Here is a 12,005-nt window from a genome sequence, read left to right on the forward strand (position 1 = left end):
CGGCCCAATACCAAAGTGGCATATCTGAGCATTGTGTGTTGGCCCTGGTGAGCCGGTAGTGTGTTAGGGCTTCATGTTTGCAACCCTGAGTCTGTAGTGACACTTTCAATACCCAAGTGGGTGGATTGACTACTATTTTGTGATGTCCTTGTGGCAGAAAAAATCTTCTCACTCATATTAAAACAGAATGGTAACCTGTAGGATAACCATCCGCTTGTCAGAAATGCTTATGGTTCTCCAGTTTAAAACTTTAAACAAAAGAGAAACGACAAATGAAACCTACAACTAGAAGAATGCTATATTGATTATATAAATAATATATACATTACAGAATTATTGATGGAGGAAGTTAAGTATTATGTTTAATAACATCCACTTTCAGACACATATGCATATACATATACGTGTACGTATTTAAAAATTCACTTCTAAACATTATTAGCTTTTAATAAAGAGGAAACAAAACAACTGAAATCTGTATTCTTCTTCATGCTGGTTTTCTTTAGATATTTTATCTATTCATAGCATGAATGAATTTTTTTTATTGATATAAGATGATTTGACAGTTTTAACCTAATACTATGTATGGAACATGCATGCGGTATTTTGATTGTCAAATCAAGATTCTCAAATCGTAGGTGGCTTGTTATAGCCTGATATCTCTTTTCCAGAGCTTCCTAAATGCTTCAGAGCAAGTTACCAGACTCCTGGATTAACTTTATTTGTTATGCTAAAATTTAAACCTCTTTATCTATTCCTATAACATTAGATAACAGAAATCGTACTATTATTTTATCTATTCGACTAATAAAATCAAAATTTTCACACAACGTTTTCAAATCAACAAGGAAAAGATTGAAATGTTTTTTAGGAAAAGGACTTATGGTATTATGGGCTCAAATTACATCCTCTATTATTGTTACAGACAATAAAGATAAATATTATACCTTTTATTTCTAGCATCATATCCTGGATTTCAGTAGTAATTCAAAATATCTATCTAATTAAAATTAAATTAGAATTCTACTTCAAAGTAAAATGTATTGATACAGATGGAAAAAGATCAAATCTATCACACCCAATATGGAATGCCAAAAGTACTGCCATTAATATTAAAAATTGATGACATCTCTATCTGATTTGTAGTTCTAATCCTACAAATGTGTTTACTCTTGTTTCTTCTTTACTCCTCAATATATCTTTACCAGTACCTATATGATATTTTTTATGATACATAAAAAAGAGGATAAGTCCCTTATTTATTGATTATTCACTGTAATCTTAAGTCTTGATCCAAACTGAAAATGTATGAAACAGTACCTAAATTAGTAAAGATCTGTTTATAAATAGGAATTCATATTAAAGACTTAATGATAGCATCTAAAATTTTATTTACATAAATACATATTTCAAGTACATAATAACATTATAACAATAATTTTATATAATGAAACCACATATACAAAGACAAAACATGATTGTATATTAAAAGACATATATTTTATTTGATTCAAAAAGATTTTTACTAGAATTTTGAAAATAGGTTTCCAAGTATAGTACTCTTCAAAATAGCCTATTATCTCACAAATTATAAATAAAGGCTAAAAATACAATAAATAACTTTTTTTTCTAAATCAGTTTGTTTAATATTAGAAAAACTTATCTTTATATAGCATCTTAAATAATGTTATCTAAATAATGCGGAAACCTATACTTCATAAAAACAATTAAATAAATGGAAATGAAAAATGAAGAATTGACGGCAAATACTTCTAAAATCCATACCATAAGTTAGTAGCTGTTTCTGAGGAACGAATGGAAAAATCAAACTTGTTCCCCCATCTAATCACTGTCTACAACTAGTTTTAAGCTATCCTGACCCTTTTATCGGATAATCTTTTGCTTCTCATCCGTACAAGCTGAAACGTGTCGAAAAAATTGACAACAAACTTCGATGTAAAGTTAATAAGTTAGGCCTCGTTCACACACAGTGCCTAATTTTCTGAAATAACCCTAAAAATATTATGTAAATTGGACAGCTCCAGGAAATTTACATTTATATATAATATACATAGTGAGTACAATAAAATTTCTTCTCCAAACATAAAGTGTGCCCTTTATTTTGATTTCAACAATGAGAAAAAATACTTATACTTCAACATTATGTTTGAAAATCAATTTTATATGTTTCAAAAACAATTATTTATAAGTTTACTCATTATTGAACTTAAAAGTTAGATATTATTTTTAAATAAACTTGAAAATGGTAATTGAGAAAATAATACAGTATCACATTCAATTGAAATTTATGATTTATAATTTGTAATTATGTAGCAAATTATACTTCAGCATTTCAATATTCATAAAACTTAATACAAATTTTACAAAATTATAGTCGACAGATTATGAAAGCAATTTTATGACATTTATCTCTGAAGAAAAAAAAGATGTAAAATTTTTAACATCATTTACTAATGAAGTAATTTACTTTATAATAATTTTTCTTAATTCCTAATAATTTTCTGAGTTTCTTATATTTTGGTTCAATTTATGTTAAGATAAATAATGAACTCAAAACAGTTTGTCAACCAAATCACACATCTCATCAGCATCGTTGATCTTGGCGTTTATGAAATCTCTGGGTTCAGGTATCAAATCCCAACCTGATTAATAGTTATGTTCTGTGGCACATATTAATGGAAACTTAATAAAATAATAAATAAACAAAAAATAAATATCAAGGGACAAATATTCAAAATCAAATAAAATAACAACTATTCAACTTATTTTGAAATTTTAGATGATGAAAAATTTGAAGAAATAGTCATTTCTAATTAATAGGTGTAAAACTGGTATAAGGCTAATATACCGAATATTTAATTTGGACAAATAAAAGAAAATTTACAAACAGTTCAACTAAGCTTCTTGGTTATGTGAATGATTCGAATCTTATTACAAGATGTGGTACAATAAATGATACATTTAAGGCTTCAGAGTATTTATTAGTATATTTAGGAGTAAATTTAATGAAAAATTGCATTTAAAAATGCTGTGTATAACATTTATGAATCTTCACCTGTCATTCACAATTGTGAATGACAGCACAATTTTGAATCCTAAAAATAATTCTGACAGTTTGAGAAAAAAAAGTTCTTCAGGGTGTGAATAGTAGTATTGGCCAGCAGGACAGCTGAAGAAGACAGATGCTAAAACCATAATTTAGATGGATAATGCTCCATGCTTCATTATTAAGGTTGTTTGGATTCGTTGAGCTGATGAGTTGGCAAAGGATTTATAATACCACCAAGGTTTGATATCCAAGCGTTTTAAATCAATTTTAATAGCATTTGGAAATGTTTTTGAATTTTGAAATTAAAAAATTTAGCCATTTATTATTTTAGTATAGTTTACTAAAATCTTAATAATAACAAATCCACTTTTTATATTTATTTTTTAAATTAATGCATCCTGATAGTTCAAGTAAGGATAATGAAGTTTTATACCTGAATTAATAACCCTTTACCAGAAGTGTGAGCAGATTTTTTTTTATATTAAGTAATAGCTAGTTAGAATCTTTGTTACCTCTTCGTTTCATTTTTTTTCTTTTTTTCTTTTTTTTTTTTAGTTTTGTTTTAGTACTTTATTTTTTATCTTACTTACATAGATACAAATATTTAAGAAATAAAATTGTAAGAACTATTATTTTTTTTTTTACATCAATATGATCTCTTAGTAATTATTATTATTTAATTAAAAGAGGCTTCACCTCTATAGCACTTCACACCATCAAAATTCTATTCATTATCTAAAAATAGTTGATTTTATTCAAAATAGCATTAACAATTATTTCTATATTCTTTACAGTTATTTCTGACGCTCTATTATCGTTATATGTTTTAAATACATTAATAGCTATTATTATGTTTGTAAGATACTACAGAAGAATCTTAATGCACTTTATGAGATAATGGTTGAAAAGAGGCACCTCGCAGCAATATTAAAATTGCTTATATTTAACATTGCTTATATTTAGATACGAGTAGAATGAATTATAATGAATGATGGTAATGACATCTTAAACAATTTCAAAAACTTTACTTTTGAAGATCATATATTATTACATTATTTATATGAAAGTCGCCTGACTTTTATATAAAAGTGTAAAAAATTCTCCTATTTTTGTTTATATTTTCTAGTTTCAAAATTGTAAGATATTTCTCAAAGGCTTCATAGGGTCTATAAATTGTTATAAGAATAGTTTAATGGATAACATTATTGTTAAGAATTTCTGACAATTAAATATCCAAACCATTGAATTTTTTGAAAGAATATTGAATGTGCACATAAAAAAATTACTCACAAATTACTGATTGTTATTCAACACTATATGTAATTTAATTAGCAGAAGTGGGCAATCATGTAATGTTGTATTGGATTTCCTTATTTTCTGCTAAAATAACATATATTTTATGAGATGATAATGATGGTGTCAGACAATTTCTATCTAATATTATTTGTGACATGTTGATAGAAATTTATTCGCATCTTCACTGATTAGAATTTATTTTAATATCTTGACTCTGATAATAGTAAAAATAAATTTAATCGATATGGTAAGTATATAATCCTGTATATCAGAATATTATTAACCGAGCTTTATAATATAATTTATTTTAACCAAATTATAAATTTGGTGTAAAATTGAAACAATTATTTTGAAGCATATAGCTATGCACTAGATTTCATCAAATTAATTATGATTATTCACAATTTTTCATGGTAAATATTAAAAGATTTATTTATAAGATTTCTACAATAATTTTATACAGACTAATGAATCTGTTTAATTCAGAGAAATTATAAATGACAAAGAATAGTGTTCCAAAATTGAATGTAGCAGTAAACTAGGTAAACCTTACAGAAGTATAACAGTTTATACTACATATAGCAGTTTGTTCATTGCTATAAAAATTCTTTTATTTCTATTCTTAAACTAAATTTAAAAATTACTTTTGTAATGTTCAAAAAGTTTAAGTTAAGATTGACAGTAGTATTATTCATTTTCAGTTTCAGTCGTCTAAAAACACATTATTCAGTTAGCAACTGACACTATCATAAAACTTGATCTGCTAAAGAACAATGAAAAAACAGTAAAAATCGACAAAAATAAAAGTAAATGAAAAATTCTATCAAACTCATGATATAAATAAAACTGTCATTTTGACACTATTATAGGTTTACAAATATATCACAATATTTTTTATATCTTTCATTATTTAATGATGCAAAGAAAAAAATAATTATTCAGAAGTTTTTAAAATTAAGTTATAAATAAAGAAGAGAAATAAGCTTGATATCAGCAATATTTCATACATTTCTCTTCAGTTTATTATAAATTAAAAGTAGGCTAAGGAATCCAGGTGGATTCAGTTAATCTACAATTATATTAAATTAGAATGTATTATCTTGATCAGGTGCAAGGAGTGGGGAACTTTCAAAAGAAGAAGCTGGCGCCAATTGTGTTGAAGGTGTAGTAGGTGCGGATCTGCTTAGCCAACCTTTTCCCAAATATTTGTTTCTTCCATTTCCCTAGAAATAAGTACATCTTATGTAGTTATATATTATTATATATAAAAAAAATTAAATCATTTATTAAAACTGGCATTGTTAAATATAAGTACAATTATTATATTGGTAGAAAGGTTAAAGTTTTTAGTAGGCAACATTTGTATGCATGTAGAATATAGATAAGTAAATTAAAATAAATGAATATTAATAATATAGGACTTTATGGCCATTAAATTAGATAATTAAAGTGTTGTAAATTAAAGTCTGTTAAAAGCATTAGATTAAAAAAGCTTCTTTGGCCAGGCTGTCAGAGCTTGGTCCAAACAGTTCCAATTTATCAAAGAGACACGGAGTCCTCTCATTGAACTTGTGGCTATTGTGTGTGGTACTTATTCACCACTACCCATATATGGGACAATTGGTTCTCTGGTTGGCATACAGCTGTAGCGACGCTACCTCTGCCCTAACATAATAAGTCACTCACACTGCTTTAAACACTGCGTTACATTACTTTGGTGTTAATTTAATTGTAAATATTATTGTAATTGTAAATATATCATTTCAATAAATAAATGCAATCAAAACAATATGCTGATACACAGAAAAGTAATTTCTTACAGGCCACAACTCACAAGTCTTTGTATTTTTAGCAGATAGATTACTCCGGATTACCATCTCTTAGAGTTAGAAAAGAGTCACATAACATCAGTATATCTTTCCACTATTTTTTTTTTATAAACTTCGGGTGTTTTTATTTAATATTAATTCCTACTGAACACCTCTTCATCTTTTTGTAAGCATCCCCTTCATGATTGATGGACTAATTTCCTATGGAGTGAAGTTCTCATCCTCTGAGGATTTATGACTAGATTGTAAGGATCATCCTGTCAGCTCAACTTCTAACCAGCTACTTAAACTGTATGAATATGCTTTGTGGAGAGATTCTAGTATAAAGTTTGGAGTTAGAACTAATAAATTATTCACAGCCATCCTACATAATGGCTTTCGTGACAATGGTAGGTTAATGTTCAAGAAGGAGTTTTGAATCCAGGAGGCACACCAATCCAGTTTATAATTTTTTTTTGGTATGTTCTGTGAATATTCAATTATTATAAATTATTTTCTGCTAGAAGATGGTCGGGGGAGGGGGAAGAGGGTGGTGCTTAGTAATGATACACAGACAAGTAAAACTTATTAATTCATGCTAATGTTTCGACGTGGTAATGTGAATACTGTGGAATTGGTGTGCATATTTGGTTACTTTTGTAACATAATAAAATTGTTTTTGTATTTGTTCATTCCGTTTTGTTTTTTTCTCTTGGCCGAGGTATCACGCAACAATTGGTGTCAGAAGTGAGAAAAGAATACAAGAGCCAGGTTTTGAGAATGAAAAGGCATTTTGATGGGGCGGACACTTTTCTTGGCTACGACAAAGAAAATACCGGCTAGACTGTTGAACACGGCAGGGTTTGTCCGAAAATTAAAGAAGAGGACTGTGGTTGGACGGTGAGAAGAAGTTCAGAAGATAACAAGGCTTGTTGGGCAAGATTAACTAAATGCTCAACGACCGCAAGACTGGGAAAAATTCGTTGATGAAACTGTGCAACCCTTATCAAAGGAACAAAGAAAAGAAGCAAAGGGGCTGCTGAATAAATTCCAAATGTTTTTTTCGTGCTCAGACAATGATGTGGGGCGGACGAATATGGTACAGCATAAAATTAATACTGGCGACCATCAGCCGATCAAGCAGTCACCTAGAAGGGTTCCTCTTGTAAAACAACAGGAGGTCGACAGGATGTTGAAAGAAATGGAAACTAAGGGAGTAATCGAAGCTTCCAGTAGCACCCTGGGCGTCTCCAGTTGTTTTGGTAAAGAAAAAGGATGGCTCTCAATGAGGTCGCGAAGAAGGACAGCTATCCCTTTCCACGAATAGATGATACTCTGGTCTCTTTTGTCGGATCAAAGTGGTTTTCCAGATTGATTTGGAATGTGGGTATTAGCAAGTGGATAAACACCTACAATTCCTTCTGAGGTAATGATGTGTCCAAGGTACTAAACTTTCTTTTTTTAACAGGTGGCATTTCTTTAGGCTGAGCTTTAGATTAGTATTGGATACTTCCTCCAGATGTTTTACGTGTTCCTCGAATATTTTGCTGAAGATTATGACATCCGGATAAATCAAGCATTATTTCCAATGTAGTCCCGGTAACTCGAACATAGCAGACGCATTGAAGAGTCCAAATGGCATTGAACGTTGAATAGCCACAAACCTATTCCTGTCGAAAAAGCTGTCTTCTCAAGATCTACTCGGTATATATCCACTTGCCAATACCCACTTTTCAAATCATATGTCGGAAACCACTTTGATCCGACAAACGAGACCAGAGTATGGTCTATTCGGAGAAAGGGATAGCTGTCTTTCTTCGTGACCTCTTTGAGCTTCCTTTAGTCGATGCAGAATTTGGTCCTTTTTCTTTACCAAAACAACTGGAGACGCCCAGAGGCTACTGGAAGCTTCGATTACTCCCTGAGTTTCTATTTCTTTCAACAAACTGTCGACCTCCTGTTGTTTTGCAAGAGGGACCCTTCTAGAGGACTGTATGATGGTCGCCAGTATTTATTTTATGCTGTACCACATTCGTCCACCCCACATCATTGTCTGAGCACGAAAAGACCATTTGGAATTTATTTATCAGCACCTTTGCTTCTTTTCTCTGTTCCTTTGATAAGGGTTCCACAGTTTCATCAATGAATTTTTCCCAGCCCTGCGGTCGTTGAGCATTTAGTTGATCGTGGTTGTTGTCCAGCTTTGTTATCGTCTGAATTTCTTTGCGCCGTCCAATCACAGTCCCTTTCTTTAATTTTCGGTCAAACCCTGCCGTTTTTAACCGTCTAGCAGATATTTTCATTGTCGTGACCACGAAAAATGCCCACCCCATCCAAATGCCGTTATCATTCTCAAAAGTTTGCTCTGCTATTTCTATCACACAGCTGTTTACCTCACCTCCTGCTAGTGTTCTGTTCGGAAGTGAAATTCGTCTGTCCAGCAATTTAGGGTAAAAAATGTGGTCTCGGAAAATAAAGGAAAAAAATTGGTATGGTCTTTCTGTAAAAAAATTACTTTTTGCATCAATAAAAATAGTTAATCAGAGGGGGTTTTAAACAATATCGACTTTATATAAGGTATTAAAAAGATGATTTATTGGCTTGGAGAATAACCAACAGATTGTTGATAGAATCAGCGGTTCAAAATGTTATATTAAACAGCAAAAAAGTAATTTTAAACTATTTTTAATAAATTAGAAGATTGTAAATTGATCTTGGGCAGTCAAAGAAGGAACTCAAAGAGTGCAAATCTATTTATTATGCTTTGACGTTTTGCCCCACTTTATAGGGCTAAAAACCAGACACAAAAACTAGGAATATAATGGACAGGTTGGGATTATAAGATGACATGAAAAATAATGTGAAAATTTGTAGCATAAATTAAAAAAAAAAAATAATAGAAATAAGATAAATATAAATAAGTATATATAATAATTAAAGTAATAAATATATTACGTAAAATTCACAAGTGAAGTAATATTGAATAAATTAATAGGTACACAAAAGTAAAAAACAAATATAATAGCAACTAAAAGGAGAAAAGAAACAAGGTAAGAGTATTTACGATCGATACTCTTATCTAGGGTGGAGAGGGAAAGAAGTTGAGAAAAAAGGAAATAATGAACTAATCAGGACACAAACTTCTCATCTAGCAATTAAAAACAAGGCTAAAGGGTTGTAAGGGGAAAGAATGAAGAAATACATTGAAAAATAATAGTTCAAAGTGTACCAAAAAGAAAAGGTTAGTATTTACATTATATTATATACATAGGGCCGCCAGTGGTCAGTGGTTAAGACACAGTCTTAGTAATTTGATGTCAATTGGCGGTGCCGGTCCGAATCCGGCCTGGGGCGTTGACTTTTTTCACAGAGTGGCCGTCCCACAAAATGAAAAACCCAACCAGGGTTAGGCCAGACAGTACAGACTCCATTGGGAGTCTAGGCCGAAAAAAATATATATATTTATTTATATTATATTTCATGTCATCTTATACTCTTACTAATATTCCTAGTTCAGGTTTTTGGCTCTGATGAAGTACCTTACAAAACCAGTAGTTTTGTACTACTTGAGTTCCTTTTTTGACCATCATCCAAAAGATCTTCCTTCATTATTTTTAATATATTGATGATTTTTATTCTTAATTTAAAATTAGTAAAAAAGGTAAATTACATGGTGTAGTAGTTTGCCGAGTGTCGGTGTAGTGGCTTGAGGAGGAGAATCGAGAGGTGCTATCGTCACAGAGCTAACATTGGAGAGACCACACAGCGAAGGTCGGGCTTGTCTTCGTTCACTTTCCAGTCTCACCATACAGGAATCCGTGTCCTTGGGACAGGGCAATATCTACACCATGTATACAATTTCAAATTCTAATTTAATATTAAAACTAATATGTCTAATCTTCTGCAGTTTCATTTTTAATATTTGTTCTTCTACATGAATCTATAAGATAAACGGTTAACTATTAGAATTTCCACAGTTAATATATGCTTGTTATTAGTTACATCATTTTTGATTTCTAGAGAGAGAATATTTAAGAACCATAGTCCAATATTTTATTTATATTTGTATTACTTAAATAGAAAATAATTAGTTTGTCCACACAAACCACTTTCCTTACTGCTTTAGGTGCAAAGTCCAACATGACGACTATTTGCTGTATCTTCAGATTAGATTTTTCATTTTATTATCTATTTTTAAGATTAACTTGGTAACAAACTCAATTATCCTTTAAACAAGCATTTGGAAAGTTCTAGAAAATGTATAGTTTTTGAAAAATTTGAAAAACTAATAAAAAGTTAAGTCCTCTCACACGACTTTCCATATCACGTCACCAAACAATAATAATTTTTTTTTCATTAACTGGATATGAACCTGACAACTTTTCCTTTTTTAAGGTTTTAATTAAACATCAACACTTTTGGGATTTTTCCTAACTTCAGGATCACTTTTTAGGTTCTGTTTCCAATACAATAACGATTTCTAGTCATATGATTTTGTAATTGCAAAAATTTAATAAATTTAGAATAAAAATGCATAATTCCAACATATTGTATTTTCACTTAAAATGACTGTTTCCCTACAGAATGAAAAACCCGAACTGAGAGAGCATGCATCTACTTGCAATAGTTTTTAAGCCAGTAGTTGTTTGTAGTTAGCAGTTACTGTTCTGAAATTTGCAAGTTCTTGTACTTTAGCTAATTTAAAACGTCTGGTAATGAAAAAACAGATGTGATAAAAGTATATATAGAGTGATTACCACTGAATCATTTTTTTTTTCACTTAGTTGTTCAGGAAAAACTTGACAAGGTGCTAAGTAATTATTTAAATAACTCTTAAAACTTCCCATTCAATAATCTTTGACTTGTTTGGTTGTACCCCAAAACGATGTTGACAACATTTACTTTCAGCTTGAAAAAAAAAACTTGTTTGAATCGAACAAGTAGTAGTTGAATGACAGAATTTGTCGATGAGTTCTTAATACTCATACTGAGAAATGATTTTGGATTTATGGGAAACATCATGATTTAAGAAGCAGAATCTAGAAAGTAAATTATACAATATTCTACAAAATCATTGGAGAAGGTGTAATAAATTCAAAACTATATATGATCCTAGTCTAGAAGAAGAGTGTATAAAAAAAATCTTCTTTAAAGTTACAGAGAATCCAGAGATTGATTTCTATAAAAAATTGTATCTCTCTAACAAGATGTAACATGTGCATTTAACTGGAATAATATCTACACTGAACAACTACCTACATTGGAATATTAGCTATACTAAACAACGAACTAGGCGAACAATAGGGCACAGTGTTTTATGCCAATTAAAAAAAAAATAGAAGTAGAATTTACGATACTAATAATTTAGAATTTTATCGGATAATAAACATTACTATCAAAAATTCAATAATTTATTTTATTTTTTTATATATTTTGTTTTAAACCCTAAGGTTGTTAGATCGAGGCCCGGTTCTACCCAGGCTTTTTTCAAGCATAAAATAATACAAAACTCACTCACAACCTCCCCCCCCCCGGGCATTTGTGAGGCCCGTTAGCCAATGGGTGGCACCCACAAAAAATAGGCGTGGGAGTGATGAACCCACACTACTGAAAAACCATGTCAAGAAACGCGCGGTGTATTAGGAAATACATCGCGCGATGACATGGACCTCCATTGTCTGTCGCCCATATAATAATAATAATTTATATTGAAATGGCTATAAAATAAATAAAAACAGAAATTTAATCTGTAAATAACTTCTTTAGAAGAAATTTCTATTCACCCTTTTTCATCAACCTATCTCTAGTTTATCGTTTGAATTAATTTATTT

The 12,005-nt window shown here is 30.3% G+C and overlaps 1 protein-coding gene across 4 annotated transcripts in view; it reads right to left on the reverse strand.

Moving 5' to 3' along the window:
• Positions 1-1,371: 1,371 nt before the first annotated feature.
• LOC106687947 (uncharacterized) overlaps positions 1,372-12,005 on the reverse strand; it is a gene marked incomplete in the record, with an annotated part of 65,583 nt that continues 54,949 nt past the window's right edge. For 2 of the 4 annotated variants that reach the window (XM_067051129.1, XM_067051130.1), the window contains 2 exon segments: positions 1,372-5,589; positions 9,845-10,015. In XM_067051129.1, coding sequence (XP_066907230.1) covers positions 5,452-5,589; positions 9,845-10,015 — 309 coding nt within the window. 4 annotated transcript variants of the gene reach the window in all.

Source organism: Halyomorpha halys, unplaced genomic scaffold (assembly GCF_000696795.3).
Source record: "Halyomorpha halys isolate HHAL.00 unplaced genomic scaffold, Hhal_1.1 Scaffold1030.1, whole genome shotgun sequence".
Classification (NCBI taxonomy): Eukaryota; Metazoa; Arthropoda; class Insecta; order Hemiptera; family Pentatomidae; genus Halyomorpha; species Halyomorpha halys.